Source organism: Rhipicephalus microplus, chromosome X, assembly GCF_043290135.1.
Source record: "Rhipicephalus microplus isolate Deutch F79 chromosome X, USDA_Rmic, whole genome shotgun sequence".
Classification (NCBI taxonomy): domain Eukaryota; kingdom Metazoa; phylum Arthropoda; class Arachnida; order Ixodida; family Ixodidae; genus Rhipicephalus; species Rhipicephalus microplus.
This window is the reverse complement of record NC_134710.1, coordinates 278,508,862-278,528,569: the sequence shown is the minus strand read 5'-3', so window position 1 is coordinate 278,528,569 and position 19,708 is coordinate 278,508,862. Positions and strand designations below refer to the sequence as shown.

The window sequence follows — 19,708 nt, the reverse complement described above, 5'->3', positions numbered from 1 at the left end:
AGTCGGATTTGGGATGGTCTATCACCGGCAATAGCTATGTCATCGCGTCAATACATGTCCACCTTGTTCTCGGGGCCACTAAAGTCACAATTACGTACCTATTTTATTACGCTGAATAAACAGTGGTTGCGCATGTGCCCTAAAATCCACGATGCTATGTTTGGTGCCGATGCAACTCTGTTCTGCAAGTTCGCTTAACGGCGAAACGCATTCTCTACGGGAGCTCGTGCCGATGCAACTCTGTTCTGCAAGTTCGCTTAACGGCGAAACGCATTCTCTATGGGAGCTCCTGACGTCTAGTCCAATCGGTAGCGTGAAACTGTGGTGGTTATTCAGTGGCAGACATCGTTCGTTCTAGGAATGTTGTTGATAGCTCGTTTGAAAAGTTGCACGGCATGTAATAAAGCAATTTTCACTAATAACTGCACGTGTGCCGCCAGAATGTCTTTCAAGTTTATGTTTGGACATCGCGATCTAATTTTCAGTGTTTTGCCTCCGCAGAAGAACACTTAAATGATGGGAACACATTGACACTTTTCCTCTAATATACTTTATCTATGGATCATCATACAGAAGAGCTGCTTCGTAAGTCCTTCCACAAGCACGTACATCCATGTTTACAATCGCTGTGATGGTAAAAGACCCTGCTCTTTTGAACTCGAGGTTTCTATGGTCCGAATGGAAAACTCTTCCATGCTTTCTTTTTAAATATCATCTCATTTATAAAAGCATGCCTCCTGGTCGGAGCGGCCACAATTCGATAATAATACACGCAGGTATAGTGATGCCATCGCTGGTGGCTCTGGTGTCAAAAGGCCTGTGAAGCGGCCTCGCTTTGTTATGTCTGCCTCTCTATTTACAAGGTCAGTAGTTGACGATAAAAAAAAAGAACATCAGGGCATCGCATTTATTTTGTCGCTTGAAGTAGCTGGCACCCGCTATCTCGAGGTATAATGAGACTGCTCGCGAACGTTCTGTGCTACTAACCTCTGCTTCGCGTTTAGATAACTGATAGCACGAAAGCTTCGGCAACTAGAGTGATCATTGTCCCTTTAACCAGCATTCTTTTGAGTTGCGCGATATCGGCAATATGAGATCTAAAATATATAATTGGTTTTACTTACGCTCTTAGCAATGAGTGCGATACCAATAAATTGTATTGTTATGCCAAATAACAAGGCTTGACATCATCCGTGAGAAGCATTAGTGGCAGGGTTGCAGTTTCCAAGGTCTGCGCACTCACAAACACTTGTTGCACACGCGGTGTTCGATATCAGCGACTTGGGTGGCTAGAGACCTTCGAAACATCTCTTGCATGCCCAGCCGGCTGCTCCAGTGGCCGTACTTTTTTTTTTTTTTTTTCAGAAATAAGTAAAGAGAGCCGCCGTAATACCAAACATGGTCATACTGCATGTTAAGTCCTTGTGTTATAATGTGACCATCAATGAAAGCTTTTAGCTAACATGAGATAAAAGCCACGGCCAACAACTCTGTCGGCAGGCATGCGTTTTGCTGCTTTAAATAACTTTGATTTTATAAACGGCGCATACGAATGGACCTCCAAAATGGCACGACTATGGTGCAACTGCCTTGCGATCAAGGCTCAGTGCACACCCCTATATTGCCGCTCCAGAAAGCGAAGCACTTTCGCTCAGTCACTTCACGTTGAGAGTACAAGGTAGAAGGGTATACCTGCTGTAAGTAGCACTTGCGCCAGCGATCACACCCTTAAAGTCAAAGTTCATAACAACGCCCTCCTCCTCCTCGCGTTTAGCTCCTTCCTGTTCCTTGGACATGGGCGGCGCGTTCCTCTCTGCTTGAGTAAGAATAAGTGAGAGGCTTGCACGCGGGGTGATGTTATCGCATCCGCCAGTGCAATGGAGACTGGTGGGCTCCTGTTATCTCTGCTTTGGCTGTATTCATCGCCCCCGCTCGCGCGCTTTTACCGCGTGTAAAATACGATGCCCCGGGGGATGTTATCGATTGAAACAATACACAAAGTGTGACGGTTCGTGGCATAGCCAGGCGCGGGGCACATCGGGAACATGCCCCCCTCCAACCTCCCAATTTTTTTTGCCATGTCATATATAGCGCAAAATGACCTTATCCCTGCCCACTCAACCCCCTTCAGATCAAGTTGCAAATTCCACCCCCCAAATGTTTTAAAATTTTTAGCTTTTTTTCTGGCAACGGTAAAAACCAGGTGAGAATGTCCATATAATTGCTATCCCATTAAAAAAAAATGAATCTTGCCTTCGAGTTGTCTAAGGCAAATGCGTACGGAACCCTGTGAGATTTTTTTTTTTTATGCACTGCTTTTTAGAGGACACCGTAGGGGGTCTTTGGAGTATAGACAGAATGCTCTAGTAACATAAAATATTGCTGCAAAAGGAAAATGAAGTTTGTTAAATTGTGTAGTTTCAGCACAGAGATGAGTGCCGGGGGACGTTGTGAAGAAAAAGAACCTTTTTTTGTTGCGATAGGAAGTATATGGACACTCTCCACTGGATTTTACCGCCGGCGTTGGCATTGATGTCAAGCACCGTATATGTAAGGTATCTATATATATGAAAGTGTAAGAAAGAAAAAAAATTCCATGAAAAAAACTCCAGCACGCGGAATCAAATGGGGGACCTCTGCGTCGTGAATGCGAGGTGTTAACCACTGTGCCACCGAGAGGTACCTCCTTCAACATTCAAACAGCAAGCTATTCATATCTACCACTCACCACTGTTTGCAGGCATCTCGGGGGGGGGGGGGGAGGGGGGGGGAGAACTATCATGTTTTCAGCATTATCAGCAAAATGGCGCAGTGAGCGCGGGGTGGCTCTCATCTCTCACACGTACTTTGGCATTGTACGTCTTGGCTAGCCTTTGAGTTTTGTCGGAACGATTCTGTTGTAGTTACCGGGCGTTGTACAACCTTCAATTGCGAAAAGGGCGTGCTTTCCAGACACAGTGAAGTAACAACTGAGACGCTTATTCCCGTTAATCTGTACCTGTGAGTATGTTTTATGCATCTTTTGTGCATGAGAAACACGGGGCACGTTTCGATCTGCTTGCCAATCTGCGCGTGACCTTCCAATTTGTTGCTATCACGTTCAGGGCTTCGCCTTTGCAGCAAAGCTGTGAGTTTTTCATTCTTGAAGTCATCTTAGGGAAATGCACTTGGGACTGTGCGAGTCTCTAGCGTGTCTCAGCGTTTGTCTACCATATCTGCTGATAGTCCCATAGGTGTATTTAAATTGTTATTTGCCCCGCCGCGGTGGTCTAGTGGCTAAGGTACTTGGCTGCTGACCCGCAGGTCGTGGGATCTAATCCCGGCTGCGGCGGCTGCATTTCCAATGGAGGCGGAAATGTTGTAGGCCCGTGTGCTCAGATTTGGTTGCACGTTAAAGAACGCCAGGTGGTCGAAATTTCTGGAGCCCTCCACTATGGCGTCTCTCCTAATCATATGGTGGTTTTGGGACGTTAAACCCTACAAATCAATCTATATTGTTAATTCATAAAGTAAAATTTATTCAACCAGTATTCTGTTTTTTACTACGGGAATAATCACTGAACAAGTTTTTCCGGAATGCTCAATAGCATGATGCCATTATTCCTGTATCATCAACTGAAATGGCGAGTGCTTCTAAGAAAGTTTGGCTCCATGAAATTCGCAATGAATTGAAATATTTCTAGCTGTTCGCAAGAGCCTCGGAACAATTTTTCATCTCCTTGAATGTAAATGCAACTTGTTTCTCCTCCGGAATTTGAAGTTAGCTGCTCCAGATCGCTCCATAATAGAAAATTTACTGTTCCAAAGTGCTTCAAATGAAAAATTTCGCTGCTCAAAAAAGTGCTCCAAAAGGAAAGTTTTGCTGGTTCGAAAATTGCTTCAAATCGGAAAACCTCGGTGGCATTACTGGTAATATGAATGAACACTCCAGGAATACTTTTTTGAATGAGGTAGGGTTGAAAAATTGGCTTTTGTTTTTCTTTGTGTTGTGTAGAATTTATCAGTGATTGCAATTTTGTGACTGGTTGCATAATCATTGATACTGCAGATCAGTTTATCTTGTTGCATGTCAATGTAAAGGTGGTAAGACAATTTAACCATTACACATACTGCCTTTTCAGTGCATTGGACAATTTTCATGTGTAATTCTGGAGTTGGAGTTCAGTCTTAGACTCTTTTGTGTAATGACTATTTCCACACTTGTTTGGGGATACCTTGACATTCATTATGTGTGCTTGTTGCAGGGAGCATACGGTGCCTAACTTGGGATGCAGAACGCAAACTGCTTTTTTCCGGTGGATTTGACCAGACCATCATTGTGTGGGATATTGGTGGCAAGCAAGGCACTGCCTATGAACTGCAGGGACACCAGTAAGTTTCGGAGTGATTCCACTTCTGCGCTAAAGCGCACCAAATCAGATTTACTGTGTTATTCTGATGTTATCAATGGAAATGGCACCAAAGTGCGCCAAAGTTGAATTTGGGAGCGTCTATCATCAGCGATAGCCACGCCGGCGCATCGAAACATGTCCAGCTTGTTCTCGGTGCCATCAAAGTCAGAACCACGTACCTAGAACTATTCAGTTAAGTAAACAGTGGTCATGCATGCGTCCCAAGTCATCCACGATGCTGGGCTTGGTGCTGACGCAACCGTGTTGGCTATTTGATGCTATTTGAAGACAGGCGGCGCATTCCTCTCTGCTTGAGTAGCAATCCTGCACGCGGGTGAGATTATCGCATGCACCCTCTGTGCAGCGGAGATAGATCTTTTTATGTATGCTTCAACCACTTTCGTCGCTTCCGCTCGCGCGCTTTCACCCGACAGTAAAACATATAGTGCACTGGGGGATGTTAACAATTTGGGCATTACACTAAAGCTAACAGATATGGCAAAAACCAGTCGAGATTGTCCATATAGTTATCGCAATAAAACCAAGGCTTCGCCTTTGCGTCGTATTAGGCATATGCATAAGCTACCCTGCAAGTTTTTTTTTTTTTTTTTTTACTGCTTTCTAGAGGACACTCAGGGGTTTTTGGTGTACACACAGAATGCCCTAGCCATGCAAAACTTTGCTGTAATAGCAAAATGAAGTTTCTTGAATCATGTAGTTCCAATCACATGTCTATATGGCACTGTCGTCAAAACACTTCACTGATCGCATGACATCGTTTCTCAGCACTTCTTTCAAGATAGATTGACTGGCACTACTACATCATAACACAACACTTGTCTGGCTAATCGTAGCACTCACTGACCAGTCTCTGTGCACTTATGTTGAGTTGTGTCATGGTTTGAGATGTTTTAACATGACTCGTATTTGCATAGCATAGTGAAGGCTTGGGAAGGAGCTAGTTCCTTCTCAGACATTTGTCTAGCTATGCCAAACACGTCTACCGCAGCAGCTTTGCTTGATATGGCTTCGCATCAGGTTTCTCAGTTTTTTCAGTCCCTGTGCAAGCGCTTCATTTGAAGCGTGCTGGTTGTAGGCGGGAGCACCTTGGAGTCTCATGATGGTTGTTTTTTAGATGCGAAGCATCTTAAGGTTGAGCTCAATCCGGTTTGCGGCGTGACCACCCTGACAGCGCATGCACTATCAAGGTGGCCACGCCGGCATCCCTCGCAGCAGTAATTAGCATGCACATCCCTCTCTCTCCTTTCCTACGCTCCCTCTTCTCTCGCCTTGCATTGCCGGCAGCGTCTGCTAGCCAACGCTCACTCCCCCCTTTTTCTCCTTTAGACATCCATCCTAGCTGTGTTGTCACTCCCATTGCGCATTCGTGTCCCCCCCCATCTCTCTTGTCTCCCCCACTCTCTTGCCTCGCAAGCCGATGTAGGGAGTGTCTGGATTGAAAAGCTGACTGCTCGCGCTGCAAAACCGTTCACTGGCTGCCCCATATATATATATATATATATATATATATATATATATATATATATATATATATATATATATATATATATATATATATATATATATATATATATATATATATACACACTGGATCTTGACCTCCAAGGTAGTGCTGGTGAGAGATTTTTCCTGTGCGTTGTTGAACAATAAAAATTCACAGCATATGCGTTAACTAAAAGTGGACTGCGGCTGTGTCCAGTTGGAGTCTTTTGTCTCTCATTGTCATTAGCAGCGATTAGAATGTTCTAGTATGAAACACGGTGCCATCACTGTGTGCATTGCGCCTTCCCAGGTTTCTCTCCTGAACAACACTGCGGTGAGCACCAGCGTCAGTGCCGCCACCAGTGTAAGCGTTAGCACCCGCTGTTTCGCATCTACACATAGTACCCTTTAGCGGTAGATGGTGTAAATTTTTTTTTATGTGTACACTCTGTCAAGGCTTACCGTTTCCGCTATGGTTTCATGCTGTCGCACGCTCGGTGTAAGCACTCGTTTGTGTTAAACACTCACACGATCTGTGCTCCTGTCTCGCATTGTTCTCCTCACTCTTTTAACCCTATATGCAGCTTCTGTTGCTGAATTCTTCAAAAGCTACCCTTTAAGAAGAAACACCCAGTTTCGTTTCCTTTGTTTTTCAATTGTAGTGAACATGCCTGTATGACTATCTCGTGCATAACTTGCAAAACTGTTTCAAGTTCACATGACATGCGATAATGGTTAATGTTTGAGGAAAAGTTGTGTGTACCACTATTAGTGGTCTCGAATACATCTATCTTGCTTAATAAAATTATTATTAATATTACTTTTTTCCCATCAGATGAAGGAGCAGTAAATTGGAATTAGTTGAACATAGCATATGCCAAAAATGATGAGCTGTGCTGAGCCATTTAATAAAAATTAAAAGATAATTGACCTGTAAAGGTTGTGGGACATCACAAAAGTCACTCATGTATCTGCATTAGTATTACTGTCGCACTCATTTTTTTCCCTCATGATATGGCACACCGAGTTTCAGGATGTTGATGACTACTATTCATTCATAGCTCATAAAAGTTGTGTGGTAAATTTTCTCCATGTTTTGGCAGCATGTCAACATATCATTCATCCAGAGATAAATGGGGGCACATTTACTATCACCAAGGCCTTCAATTGTGTATGAAGGGATCTGTAGCACAGAACAGTAAAAGTCAGCTGATTTAATAGATCTATGTAATTCACTCCCACGAGTATGTAAGTCCGCTAAGTCTTCCCACTTTGCTGGCTAGTTGTTATGGCAGCTATAATATTCGAAATCATATCAGACTGGTAATTACAGATCGTAACTCCTTGCCAGATTCATTGCAGCTGCTACTGAAATCACGGGGCAACTAAGTGCCCTTTTTAATCACTGTAGCAGCATTCAGTGATAAGCTATTTATGCTAACCTGTGCACTGTTATAAATTTGAAGCATTGCACTGTACTGGCATAATAATTTGATTTAGTGTTACTTATCTCTTGAAACAAATATGATTAGCCATATGTATGAAAAATTGAGTAGACTTGTGCAAATATTTGTATGCTTTGAATATTCGAATTCACTTCGATTGTAATTTAAATCGCTGGACATTTCAAAGTATTCAAAATGAACAAATAGGTGTTATTATTAGTCCGCATGCAGCTCCCTGTGAAGGTGATTGCACTGCAGTGGAGGGTTACTGAGCCATGAAAGCTCTTATCCTTATCCTTATCTTATCTTAGCTCATATATATTAGTCTACATGTTGCAGACTATAAAGGTGCTTTCACTACAGCCAAGAGCTGATAAGCCTTGAAAATACCTTTCCAAGAAAAATCTGCATTGCCATGAAGGCTTACTTCAATTTTAAATGAACATATTATCCTCACATAGATTCAACATTTTTTAACTTAAAAACTTGTTATATGAAGTTATATGCTTCAAGTATAGTAAATTTTCAAAATGTAACATATCTTACAGGTTATGACTTGCATTCTACTAGAAGTCAAGACCTGCCATTAAAAGTTATTTTCACATCTGTTGAGCTAAAAAATGTGGTATTTGGCTCAACAGGCGTTGTTTTTACGTTTTAAGAAATATTGTGCAGGTTAGTTAAGTCATGACAAACATGCCGATTTTTCTTGGTGATATGTGCTGTATACTATTCAAATTCTATTACTATTCACTTCTATTTTGCTGCAAACCCAAAATTGCTATTCGCATGAGCCTAATATCTAAAAGGAGTTTAAGAGGGTTCACCCCGACTTCTCCCTCCAAAATTAAATTCTCGCTATGCCCGACACTTTGGCTCTCCGATATCTTGACAAGTGCTCTCTTTTGTTTTCTAGCAACAAAGTGACTGCATTGTGTTATCATAGTCCAGGAAAGACGCTTATTTCGGCGGGTGAAGATTCAATGCTTGTTTTCTGGAACATGACAACCAAGAGGATAGAGGTACGTGGATTTGCATATTGAAACCTTATTTAAAAATAACTCATTGTGTATACTATGTGCCTGTTGTATATATATATATATATGTATATATATATATATATATATATATATATATATATATATATATATAATATATAGTGGGAGTAATAACTCAATGGGCCAGTTAGTCTTCGTGAATGTATGGGATATGGCACAACGGGAACGTTGTCAACAAGGATAAATATATTTATTTCCCAACAGTTTCGGGAGGGGTCCTCCCTTCATCAGGGGATGAGTTATACTGACATGAACTTCCAAACTTCGTTGCTGCCGCGTCCCTTTCGTCTTGAAAGATGTTTGCGAGAGTGAGAGGTAACTTAAAAAAGGAAAAAAACAAAAAAAGGGGGAGAAAAAAGACGAAAAAGAAAAAGAAAGAAAAGAAAGAAAGTGCAAAAAGAGGAAGAACCACTGTCAACACTGAGAACAAAACCAACTGTCCGTGTACGTCCACATACGGTTCTTATCACGTGCTGTTCAGTTCTCGACGTGTGTCGGGCCACCCAAGATTGTGGCCGCAGTGCCGGGAGGGTCCTTGACGGCGTGTGTAAAGAAACGGTTTCCTTGTAATGGGTCGGTTGGCGTGCGGCGTGTGTAAAGGAAGGGTTTTCCGTTAATGGGTCGGTCGGCTCTTTACCTTTAATCTTCGTCCGTTTCCCTTCAATGGTCATCAAGTGGTAGGCAAACGTAAACTCTTTGTATGTGCATGCGGAAAAAAGAAAAAAAGGAAGAAAAAACAAGAAAACAAAAACAAGAAAGTACGTGTGCACTGTCCACGTACGTGTACACGCCTTCGATGCATCGAACGCGTTATTCGAAGGTCGTAGGTTCGATTCCTGCTCACGGAAAGTTATTTTTTCAAACACTTTTCTTCTTCTTTTTTACATTACATTGGTTCTAATAACTTCCCCTATACATTCCTTGGCATTATCGTCTGTTAGATCTCATATATATATATATATATATATATATATACTGTATTTATTCGCATAATTTACGCACTTTTTTTTCGCAAGTTAGGGGCTCTGAGTTGGGGATGCGAAAATCACAGGGGTGGGAATTCGTGAATGGATACGAAATAAAAAAAATATAAGTTAGAGCACAAACAAACTGTACTTTGTAATTTAACAGAATTAGCATGTACTTTGACCAGCCAGAACCGGTCATGCGTGACCTAGTTGAAATCACTGATCAAGAGGTCCAAATTGAGAAACATTGTCGCAATCATGTCATCGTCCTCGCCCTCCCAAAGCTCATCGTCCTCAGTTCTGTCGAGCGCATCCGAATGTCCTATTTTCCGGAAGCTCTTCTGGACAATGCTTGGAGAAACTGGGTCCCACGGCACGGCGATCCTGGATGAGTTAAACGTTCGTGCATAATTGAAAAGGCCTGCAGCGGCAAAAAAACTTGTATGAGCAAGCGCGCACTCTTCTGCTTTCTCGCGTGCCGATCGTCACACGTTGCAAAGCAAGCTTCATGCTGAATTGTTGCTGTTTTCTTTGGCAAACTGTCTAACAGCGAGCTTGAACTTTGCCGTATATATAATTGCTGCAGCCCATCACAAGAGAACAGTAAAAACGCGACGGATGAATAGCGAAACTTAAACTTCTGAAATCAACCAAGAGTGCATTGCAGCACGGACGCAGAGAACGAGGGGAACAGTTAGCATGACAGGCCTTCGCACGCCTCCGGTGCAGAAGGTTGTCCGTGCTGTGACGCAAGTGTGCATTCTCACGGTAGTAGACAGGTGGTAGAGATGGGGAGATAGAGGCAAACGCTTGAGCAGTTCTGGCAATTCATCAACAGACTCGCTTGCTGGATTCTGTGCCCAATGGTTGCGCCACCCACGATACCCGATGCCAGCATAGCTCTCACCGATCGGCCTGCCATCCGCGACCTCCTGACGCCATGTTCCTCTCGCAGAGTGGTGCCCCGGCCTCGGACTCCTTCGACCATCTTTTCTTTCTTTTCTTTTTCGACCTTCTTTTCTTTTTTCACTTGTGTGCGGCAAGTGCTCCGTCTTCTGTATCTTTCTCCTTCTACTATTCTTTTCATCCCTTTATCCCATCCCCTACAAGGCATTGCGCCGTGTCGCACACGAGGCAGACATAAATCAGGTGCCTTTTTTCTTTCCTTCAAAAATCACTACTGGTGACCCATCAACAGGTTTAAGCGTTCAGGTACGGCATGGGATACATTCGAGCAAAGTGCTCGGATGAAGAGACTTGCACTCGCAGCCTGTTTGAATGCGCTAGCTTGCTCGGCGAGGCGCGCGCCCATTTGAAACATCCAAAGGTTCAAAGTATCCGTTCACGGGCCGGTGAATTATTAGAAGTGTGCTAATTATGCGAGTAAGTGCGGTATATCTTGGGATGCCAAGAGGGCAACGCATCCACCCAACAGTCAAGTCATCATGCATCATAGCCTCAATCATTTTTCATCGTATTGGCTAATACGTCTGGTTCAGACTTGCACAATTTCAGTATGTGATGGCACACCAAAGCGGCATAAGTACTTACGTGATTTAGGATGTAGCCTCGGACTGTTCATGACATTCTGCAGTACCCATAATGCTCACTGGCTGCATGGGTTGGGTCGGTTGCTGCATAGTTAGTAATGACATTTCAATGGAAAGCGCTAGCGATTTGTGGCAGTTTTTTTTGTTTTGTTTTTTGACATGAAATTGTTTCTCTGCTTCGGGAAGTTCCATAATATTTGGCTCTCACAACCTTGGGAGCCTTGATTATAGATGGGCAACATTTTTTCCCAATTTATGTTTAAAGAATGTTGCGAGGCCTCTTTAAACCAGTTGATGTGGTCATATGTAGTCAAGAGTATTTGTCATAGTGGAAATGCCACTTTGGTATGGTAATTCCACAAATGAAGTTGCAGAGTAGCCCAATTTTGTTTAGTAGGATGTTTTTCTTTATTACTATCCGTGTTGTGTTTTCTCAGACTCCCGAGTGGGGGGAGAGCGACACGTGCCAACGGTGTTCTCGTCCGTTCTTCTGGAACATAAAGGCAATGGTGGACCAGAAAACGATCGGGATCCGACAGGTGAGTAGTAGTAGTAGTATTAGTAGTAGTAGTAGTAGTAGTAGTAGTAGTAGTAGTAGTAGTAGTAGTAGTAGTAGTAGTAGTAGTAGTACGAAACGTTTGTTGATCATTAGGGGAGGTTGGTCTGCCCGGCTATGTCTGTCAGTCACGTCCCCATCTCAATTTTATGGCCCAAAGCTAGACTTGGGTTGTCAGGTAAAAGTATTCCCCCTCTTGCACAGGGAAGGGAGTGATCAGGAGATTGGGTGGGGAAGAAATGGTCTTTCCTGCATTCCTATAGAATACATTCAAGGTGGCTATTTCCCCACATAATGAACAATGAGGACTTATGAGTTTTCCATAACAGCCTACTGCAGGAAACCAGGCTTTCGCTCACCTGTCATCTACATTCTGCAGGTAAGTGAAGATGTAGTTTCATGTTGCAGGCTGTTATTGAAGACTGCTGCCTAATTTTGCCTGGTGATTTTTCACAAGACTTCCTGCGGTGTTGTTTGAGTATTAAAGAATAGCTGACTAAACAATGCAATTTTTAGCAGAAAGCATTATATTCTTCGTATAGTATCTCATCATCTTATTTTTGGCTCTTAGCACTACAAAAGTATGAAATGCCACTTTACAGCACTTGAGCAGTCATCATTAAAGTGTAGTTGTTACCACACATTGCACGTTTCAAAGTTTTCTTCTATAGATGAGGTCTTTGCATATTCATATAAGCAAGCTTCTCTCAGTAAAACTGTGAGCTGAAAGTTAGCACTTATGGTTCCATGTCTTGTTTGTCAAAGCATAGTATAATATTTCTTAACAGTATGAGCAACGCATTACCAACGAGCCTGTCAGCAAGCAGCACTTGAAGGGCACACAAATCGGAGGCTTGACCAGAAGGGTTGTAAGCAGCAATATTTTGCAAAATTAACTACGTATTAGACAATGAACATATATTTTCATGAAAGGCTACAACTACACACAGAAATAGAAGTGGGATGTCTGGCAAGTTTGACAACAGCTGTTCGTAAAGTTAGACACAAGATCTCAAACGTGCTGCTCCTGCTCTGACAGTTACAACCCATGAAGTTGTGGGACCTATGTGGGAATTGTGTTTAAATTTAACATAGCTAGACATTGCCGAGCAAATACACTAAGGTAAAACGTTGTGCAGATCAGAATATATTTACATGAACAAGCACTGAGGACTTCCAGTGAAGGAGCTGGTATCGCAAAGCGGGAAGAAGTTAAGAAATTATCTTGGTAGTAGCTTTTCAACTTATTGAGGTTTTGCTTCTATAGTGCCGCCTGCCGAGCAACGTGCACACTTTTTAAATTATGTTGCTTTGGTGCCAGTTTACAGTGCCACTCTTAAGGCGCATTCACTCTGGAGCGACACGATACTGACACAACCCCTAACATACAAGGCAGACCGTGACGGTCGGCCGATGACGACGACGCTTCAAAAGACAGCATGTTGCCATAGTGTAACATCATGACAGACCGAAAACACCAGCAGAACGTATCGGCAGACCTGTCATCATCATTGAGATCTGTGGCTGAACAAAAATTTGCCCATGTCTTTGCTTCAAACCACCACAAAGGGGGAAATCTTGGGGGAGACAACAATGCCCGTCCAAGGCTTCTATGGTGTTTGAATAGGCTTCTTGCGTACCTCACGGAAGTCTTGCTTCCCTTTTGTGTCTCCCCACTCTCAAGGGACATAGTGGGAGAGGGACAATGGCGGAGCAGGGAGCATGGCTGAAAATGAGATGCAGGTGTGCAAGTTTAGTGGGTGTCACCCCGTGTGCCACCAGTGTGACTAGAGAATTGGCCAACGAAAGGCTGTGAACACGACAAGGTGCGGACAAAGTCTTCCAGAGACCATCGCGGACTGTTTGTGTCAATAGGACGAAAGACAGTGGGCGGACCCAAAATTGGAGAACCCTTAAGCTTCGCCTTTAAGAGTTGAACACGATAGCGAAACCGGGCCCCTAGTTCGGTCTTCAACCGCTAAGTGCATACTTATTAATATGTTTTGTTACACACACACGTGCGCACACACAGTAGATTGGACCAGTGCACGTGCGAATAGTCCATACAGGTTTTTGATCTAAAGCAAGAGTTGCATGGTTTCCAAGATAAATGCAGCACGCTTGCCATATCAGAGGCCGTAAAGTCTCACAATGCCTCACAGGGGGCAGCACATTATCTAGCGTTTGCTGTTTGCTTGATCAATGCCTCTGGAAAGGCATGATATGTTTTCCGCTAGATGGACATAGTTGTCCATCTTTAGAGCTGCTTGAAAGTTCCCATGTGTTTTTGGTGGCGATGGCTGCACTATCCCGGCCTTTTTCGACCTTTGGTGGCCACCCTAATGCGCCTACAAAGCGCCGAAGAGGCTTGTTTTTGATGGGACACCTGTCAAACAAAATGCATTAAGGAGACTCCTTCCACTACATGGCATTTATGTAGTGTTTTTTCCCGAAGAAGCTGCCAGTAACATGGTAGCTTTGTGGTAGGACACTTGCTTGCCACACGAACGTCCTGGGTTCGATCCTCAATGGGACCGAAAATTTTATTCTTTATTTTATTTGCTTCTTTCTTGATTTTTGCTCACGGACGATTATTCACTCACAATCAACTGTGTCGACGCCGAAGACGGAATTTCTGCGACTCAAGCTCTCTAACGCTACCACGTTAAAATGGCCGTCGTGTCTTTGTAGTGTAAATGCGCCTTCAGTAAGTGGATTTGCGCTTCTTTTGCTGAGTTGCTTCTGCAATTTTCCAGTCACTTGCATTTTTCAGGGCTTATTTGCATTTTTCTAGCGCATATACACTCAGACCTTATTATAACAATGTTGCATATTACATGAGAATAAGTTCGTTATATCCGAAAATTTGTTATAAAGGTATCATCCTAACACTATATCTATTACAACATTCTTCTTCGTTTACTTTGTTATAACCGATATTTTATTGCATTTCCGATGGAGGCGGAAATGTTGTAGGCCCGTGTGCTCAGATTTGGGTGCACGTTAGAGAACCCCAGGTGGTCTAAATTTCCGGAGCCCTCCACTACAGCGTCTCTCATAATCATATGGTGGTTTTGGGACGTTACACCCCACAAATCAATCAACCAATATTTCATTATATCCGGGTTTGTTATGTAGAGGTTTGAGTGTAGTTATTTCAGTGATCACCAAGTTTACCGATAGTATGCTATAAGTTAGTATGCAAAACCAGCCCGTTTTTCTCACTCCTTTTTTTTTTTTTTTCTGATTGTGACCAGCACCACTGTCGCAAGTGTGGCAAGGCAGTCTGCGACAAGTGCAGTTCAAACCGGAGTTGTATTCCCATCATGGGCTACGAATTCGATGTACGTGTTTGTGACGAGTGCCATGTGGTCATCACTGATGATGAGTGAGTAACTTCACTTTTGTACAGTTAGCACTTGCTTCAGCAGTTAAGTTGGTCTGGTTTGCAGGAAAACATGTTTCACATTCGCAGCTCAAAAGCAGTGCTGGTCTGGGCAAAAAGTGCATTTATAGAAACCGTCAGCTTAACTTTTGCAACGCTTGTCCAAGTATACACATTTGCATCTAAATATGAATTTGAAATTTTAAAAGGAAGGAAGTTGTTACAATCAATATTATGTGTGCTTTCATTATTGGAATGGATACAATAAAATAAGAATTTAACAAGACACATGCTTATAGAACTATATCCTAAAACTTTGCTTTAATGTCATGAGGCAGCAACCAAATTTTTAATTACTTCTAAAAGCATATGTTCTATTTAATTCCAAGTTTCCGTGGTATCACTGCATAAATTTTGGCAAGTTGCTTTACATGCAGTTTTCTGTTTTCATGAAAAACCTTAGAGACTGTAATGATAGCAACTTGCCTCCAATTTAGCATTTTCATAAATTGAAGTGGTGTCCCTGAAGCATCATGTGTACTGTGCCGACGGACACCACCTCAATTTAGTTCCTGGTTCATTTACCAGTTACATTGCTTGAAAAAATTCTGGAATTGTTTTTGTGTAGCATCGTTATCACAAAAAAGTCGACAATGTGAAAAAAAAAAAATGTTCACCGTAGTGGAGCAGTGGTTATGGTGTTCAGCTGCTAAACTGAAAGTTGTGGGTTCGATCCCGGCTGTGGCAGTAGCATTTCAGTGGAGGCAGAATGCTAGAGGCTTCTGTGCTGTGCAATGTCAGTGCACTTTACAGCACATCAGCTGGTCAAAATTTTCAGAAACCTCTACCACGGCTTCTCTTATAATCATATCAGTGTTTTGGGACCTGAAGCATCAGATATTATTACACTGAAAACACTGAAAAAAAAAAAGGATATTGTTTCTGTAGTTGCTCATATAATGAAATTGTTTTTGAATATCATTAACAATGGCAATAAAAATTTTAGATTTTAACGTTGCCAAAATTGAATCCGTATTTATTGACACAATTTCCAAAAGCCTTACCAGTTAGAAATAAATCAATCTCTATGAAGGAGCAAAATACTTAACAGTTTCTTTTTTCACTGCTTTAATTTGGGCATAACTTATAGAAGTCTACATTTAGTGAGTAGTTTAAGCTATGGTTGGCTGGTTGTGGGCACTTACACTGAATGCAGGCTAAACTGGTTCCCCTTATTTATCTCAGCCGAACTTCGATGGCCACGTTCCACGATGCAAAGCACTCAATTGTCCACATGCATCTGGACCTGACCCGTGGCCATCTTCTAACAACAGGCTCAGATAGGGTCATAAAGGTGAGTCAGTCTTTGTTAGGTTTTTCATGCTATCTCATACAATACACTGCTATTTTTGCAGGGGCACTTGAAGTGAAACACTGAATGTACATCAGATGGGTAAATTTTTGTTTGTAATCTGTACTGTTGCTTCACACTAAAACTATAGCACATGAATCTTGGTGTCACTTCATTCAACTGCGGGGGTTCTTAGGCGAAAATCGTGTCTGTTGAAAAGATTGGCCCTGGATCCATTCTTTGGGTTTTCTTTATTTTCACGTTATAGGCCATGAAGCCCTTTTTTCGCATTGAGCAGATAGGCCCTTATATTTTTCTGAATCTTGTTACGTTACGTCCCTTATATGCCTCTTAGAACACAGTATTAACAAGAACTAAAAGACAACACTGCCAAAGAAAGTATAGGGGATGCTACCTATTAGTTGGTGAATGTAGTGTAAATGTGAAGAAAGAAAAGTAGACGAAAAGATGGCTTGCCATGGGCAGGGACCGTACATGTGACCTTCGAATAACGTGTCCGAGGATCTACCAACTGAGCTACCACGACGGCTATCGCCCCGTCCACGCGTGTGTGTGTGTGTGTGTGTGTGCGTGCGTGCGCGCGCGTGTGTGTGTGTGTGTGTGTGTGTGTGTGTGTGTGTGTGTGTGTGTGTGTGTGTGTGTGTGTGTGTGTGAGAGAGAGAGAGAGAGAGAGAGATATGGAAGGGACGTTTTACTTTTTGTAGCATAATTTGGAGCAGAAAAAGTACTGCTTTGGAGCAGCCATAAGTGTTTTTGTAACAGAAAAAAGTTCTAATTTAGAGCAGCTATTGGTAATTTAAGAGCGTATGTTAAATTTTTGATACAGTAACTAGAGTTCAGAGCATGTTGAAGCACCTCGTATATATTATTTATTATGAAGTATATTTAACAGACAATAATTAATGTAAATTTTCTAAAGCAAACAATGGAAGGTTGTCAAAAGTGTGCTGTGAAATGAGCTAGCTACACTTTAAAATACTAGTATTTGTGGCAGGAATCAAATCAAACCGGAATAGCTGAGGGCCATATTTTAAAAGTAATCACAGCCCCATATAACTGTTGCCAAACAAGCAGTAGATAATCGATATAAGATGAAAGCAATTCTGCTAATTTCATATTCCACCACACTAGCATGCACGTCTAGATAAGAAAAAAATAGCTAAATGAGCTATAAATTCAGTATGCCAGTTGTCGCACAAATGAAATCAAAGCCTATAATGCTGCTAACTAGTAGCACACTGGGATGATAGTACACAGATTCTTTTCAGTTTCTTCAGGACTTTTGAATCGTTTAAGCAGTAAAAATTATCAGTACAGCGAACAGTAAAATTCGTTATTCTCATTCTTTGTGTCATTTCGGAGAGTAGGTTTGGAGCAATTACAGTCGAGCCCCCTTATAACGAACCTGAGCGTTACGCGGCATTTGTTCGATGTATCCCTAAGTTCGTAGTGAATGAAACACAGGTTTTAAAAAAAGTTGCAAGTAAAAAACACAAACTTTTTTTGCCCCGAAAATTCCGTGATGCACGTGTTTCAAAGAGCAGAAGCGATAAGGGCGGTCTTAAGTTCACCGGCAGTGTGCTCGTTCACCGAGGTCTGTGGCATAAGCTGCATGAAGCACTGGCTCCAAAATTTCGTTGTTCTCGCAATTTGATTCCTCCAAATCGCTCTCGTCGTGTACTTCATTCACGATCCCCCTATCCGTGCGTGGTATCATCGGCCGTAATTAAACCATCGCAACAGATGTCCCACCCGCTCTCCCAGGTCGGAGTCGACGACACGCTGCCACAAATCGCCGCCGGAGTTCGGAAGCTTCAGGCTCGGCATCGGGCCCGACGCCGACGAAGTCGGCCTCGCGAAAACAGTTTCGCGTGCATGTCGTCCTCATCGCTGCCCACGAAATATTCACCATCTCCACAGCTGAATACCGGGATGCCTGAAGCGGCAAGTTGGCTGCTAGATGGTCAACAGCTATGAGCAAGCGCTCCGCAACGCGGCAGCTAATGCGCGGATTGCACTCAAGCCAAGCGGTCACACTTTCAACGTTTTGTTGAGCGGCAGGAAAAAGCGTGCTAGTCCTCCTGTCGGCCGTCATGACCACACACGCACACCAAGAGCGAGCAAGACGCGCACACGCGACACACATGCCAGAACGCGTGGAACAGCTCTGGGCCTGCTTCCAGTCAGAAAACAAAACTAGTTCGAGCCAGCGTGGCGGGTGTCGCGGAGCGGTGGAGACGGGTGAAGGCGTTGTGATCAAGAGAGGAGAGCAGACTTGCGAGAGAAGAGATGGGAGGATACGGCGGGAGGGCGACCTTGAAAACCAAAGCTCACGAGAAGGAGGCAGGTTGGGTAGCTTGCTTGAAAGGTCCGCAAAACTCGCACATAGAAAAACTTGAAAAGAGTACCTGCGCGCGCAGAATTCAAAGCATGGTCGCCTGAATTGGTGCTTGCGGCGGTGTTCGAAGAATCGGCGGCTGTGGGGAAAAAATCGTTTTGTTGTGCTGGCGGGTTTGTGTAGCTTCACGAACTTCAATATTTCGCAATTAGTTCCACACAAGTAACAGCCCTTTTCGCGCTTCCGCATGAGCGCGGAAGGCATGCTGAGCCGAGTGCGAAGTGAGCGAGAACAAATCGTAAACACGAAACGAATTGCAAATTATCAGAGTCGGTGAGGTAGCGTACGCGCGTGCATTAGACGCAGACTATCAGATAAACTCAGTGGCCGACGATGTTGGCAAATTATTCTGGTCACTTCAGGCCGGCGACGTCAACGACAGTACCAGTGATCAAAAACAGGGTAGACGGCCGACCGGTTTTCGAAAGATCGGTGGCAGTGTGAAAACACGGGAGGCCTCGCCTGGTGATGCGGGGTGCTCAGAGTAGCGAGGGGACAAAAAACGGAGGGGGGCGTAACAAAAAGCAGTCGGGGCATGGAGGAAAGAAACAACTTTCCTTCCTCCATGGGTTGGGGAGAGCGGCAACTAGAGGGTCCCGGAAGCAGGGTCGGCGTTCATGGCAAATAACTTGCCGTGAGCAGGAATAACTTCCTGCTCACGGCAAGTTATTTTTCACCCACTATTCTTTCTTCTTATTTACTTCACATTGGTTCTAATAAATTCCCCTATACATTCCTTGGCATAATTGTCTGTTAGATCTAATATATATATATATATATATATATATATATATATATATACATATATATAATATGACACTATGATGAATGGGCGACGTGGCCTGACTCATACGCCATGTTTATTCTATTCTGACTTCTTCCTTCTCTGCTTTTACTACAAGTCACTGCCTTCCTACGTCACAGGATTCCCCCTATTCAAAAATAAGTCGCGTCAGATGAACAACAAAGAAAACTAAACATGCATAGCTTAAAAGTGAACAATGTCAAAAAGGGCACATCATTCCATGTACCAGGAAGTTTTCGTAAACAAACTATTAAACTTTAGCTTCACAGGAGAGTGC

At 43.0% G+C, this 19,708-nt stretch overlaps 1 protein-coding gene across 3 annotated transcripts in view; it reads left to right on the top strand.

Annotated features, from left to right (window-relative positions):
• The window catches only part of Wdfy2 (WD repeat and FYVE domain containing 2), a 51,743-nt gene that overhangs the window by 22,252 nt on the left and 9,783 nt on the right, over window positions 1-19,708 (top strand). For 2 of the 3 annotated variants that reach the window (XM_037413947.2, XM_075879228.1), the window contains 5 exons: window positions 4,245-4,371; window positions 8,256-8,361; window positions 11,353-11,454; window positions 14,729-14,859; window positions 16,102-16,210. In XM_037413947.2, the coding sequence (XP_037269844.1) occupies window positions 4,245-4,371; window positions 8,256-8,361; window positions 11,353-11,454; window positions 14,729-14,859; window positions 16,102-16,210 (575 nt within the window). Of the gene's footprint in view, window positions 1-4,244; window positions 4,372-8,255; window positions 8,362-11,352; window positions 11,455-14,728; window positions 14,860-16,101; window positions 16,211-16,271; window positions 16,310-19,708 lie in introns of all 3 variants that reach the window. The other variant, XM_037413948.2, reaches the window with a different exon arrangement.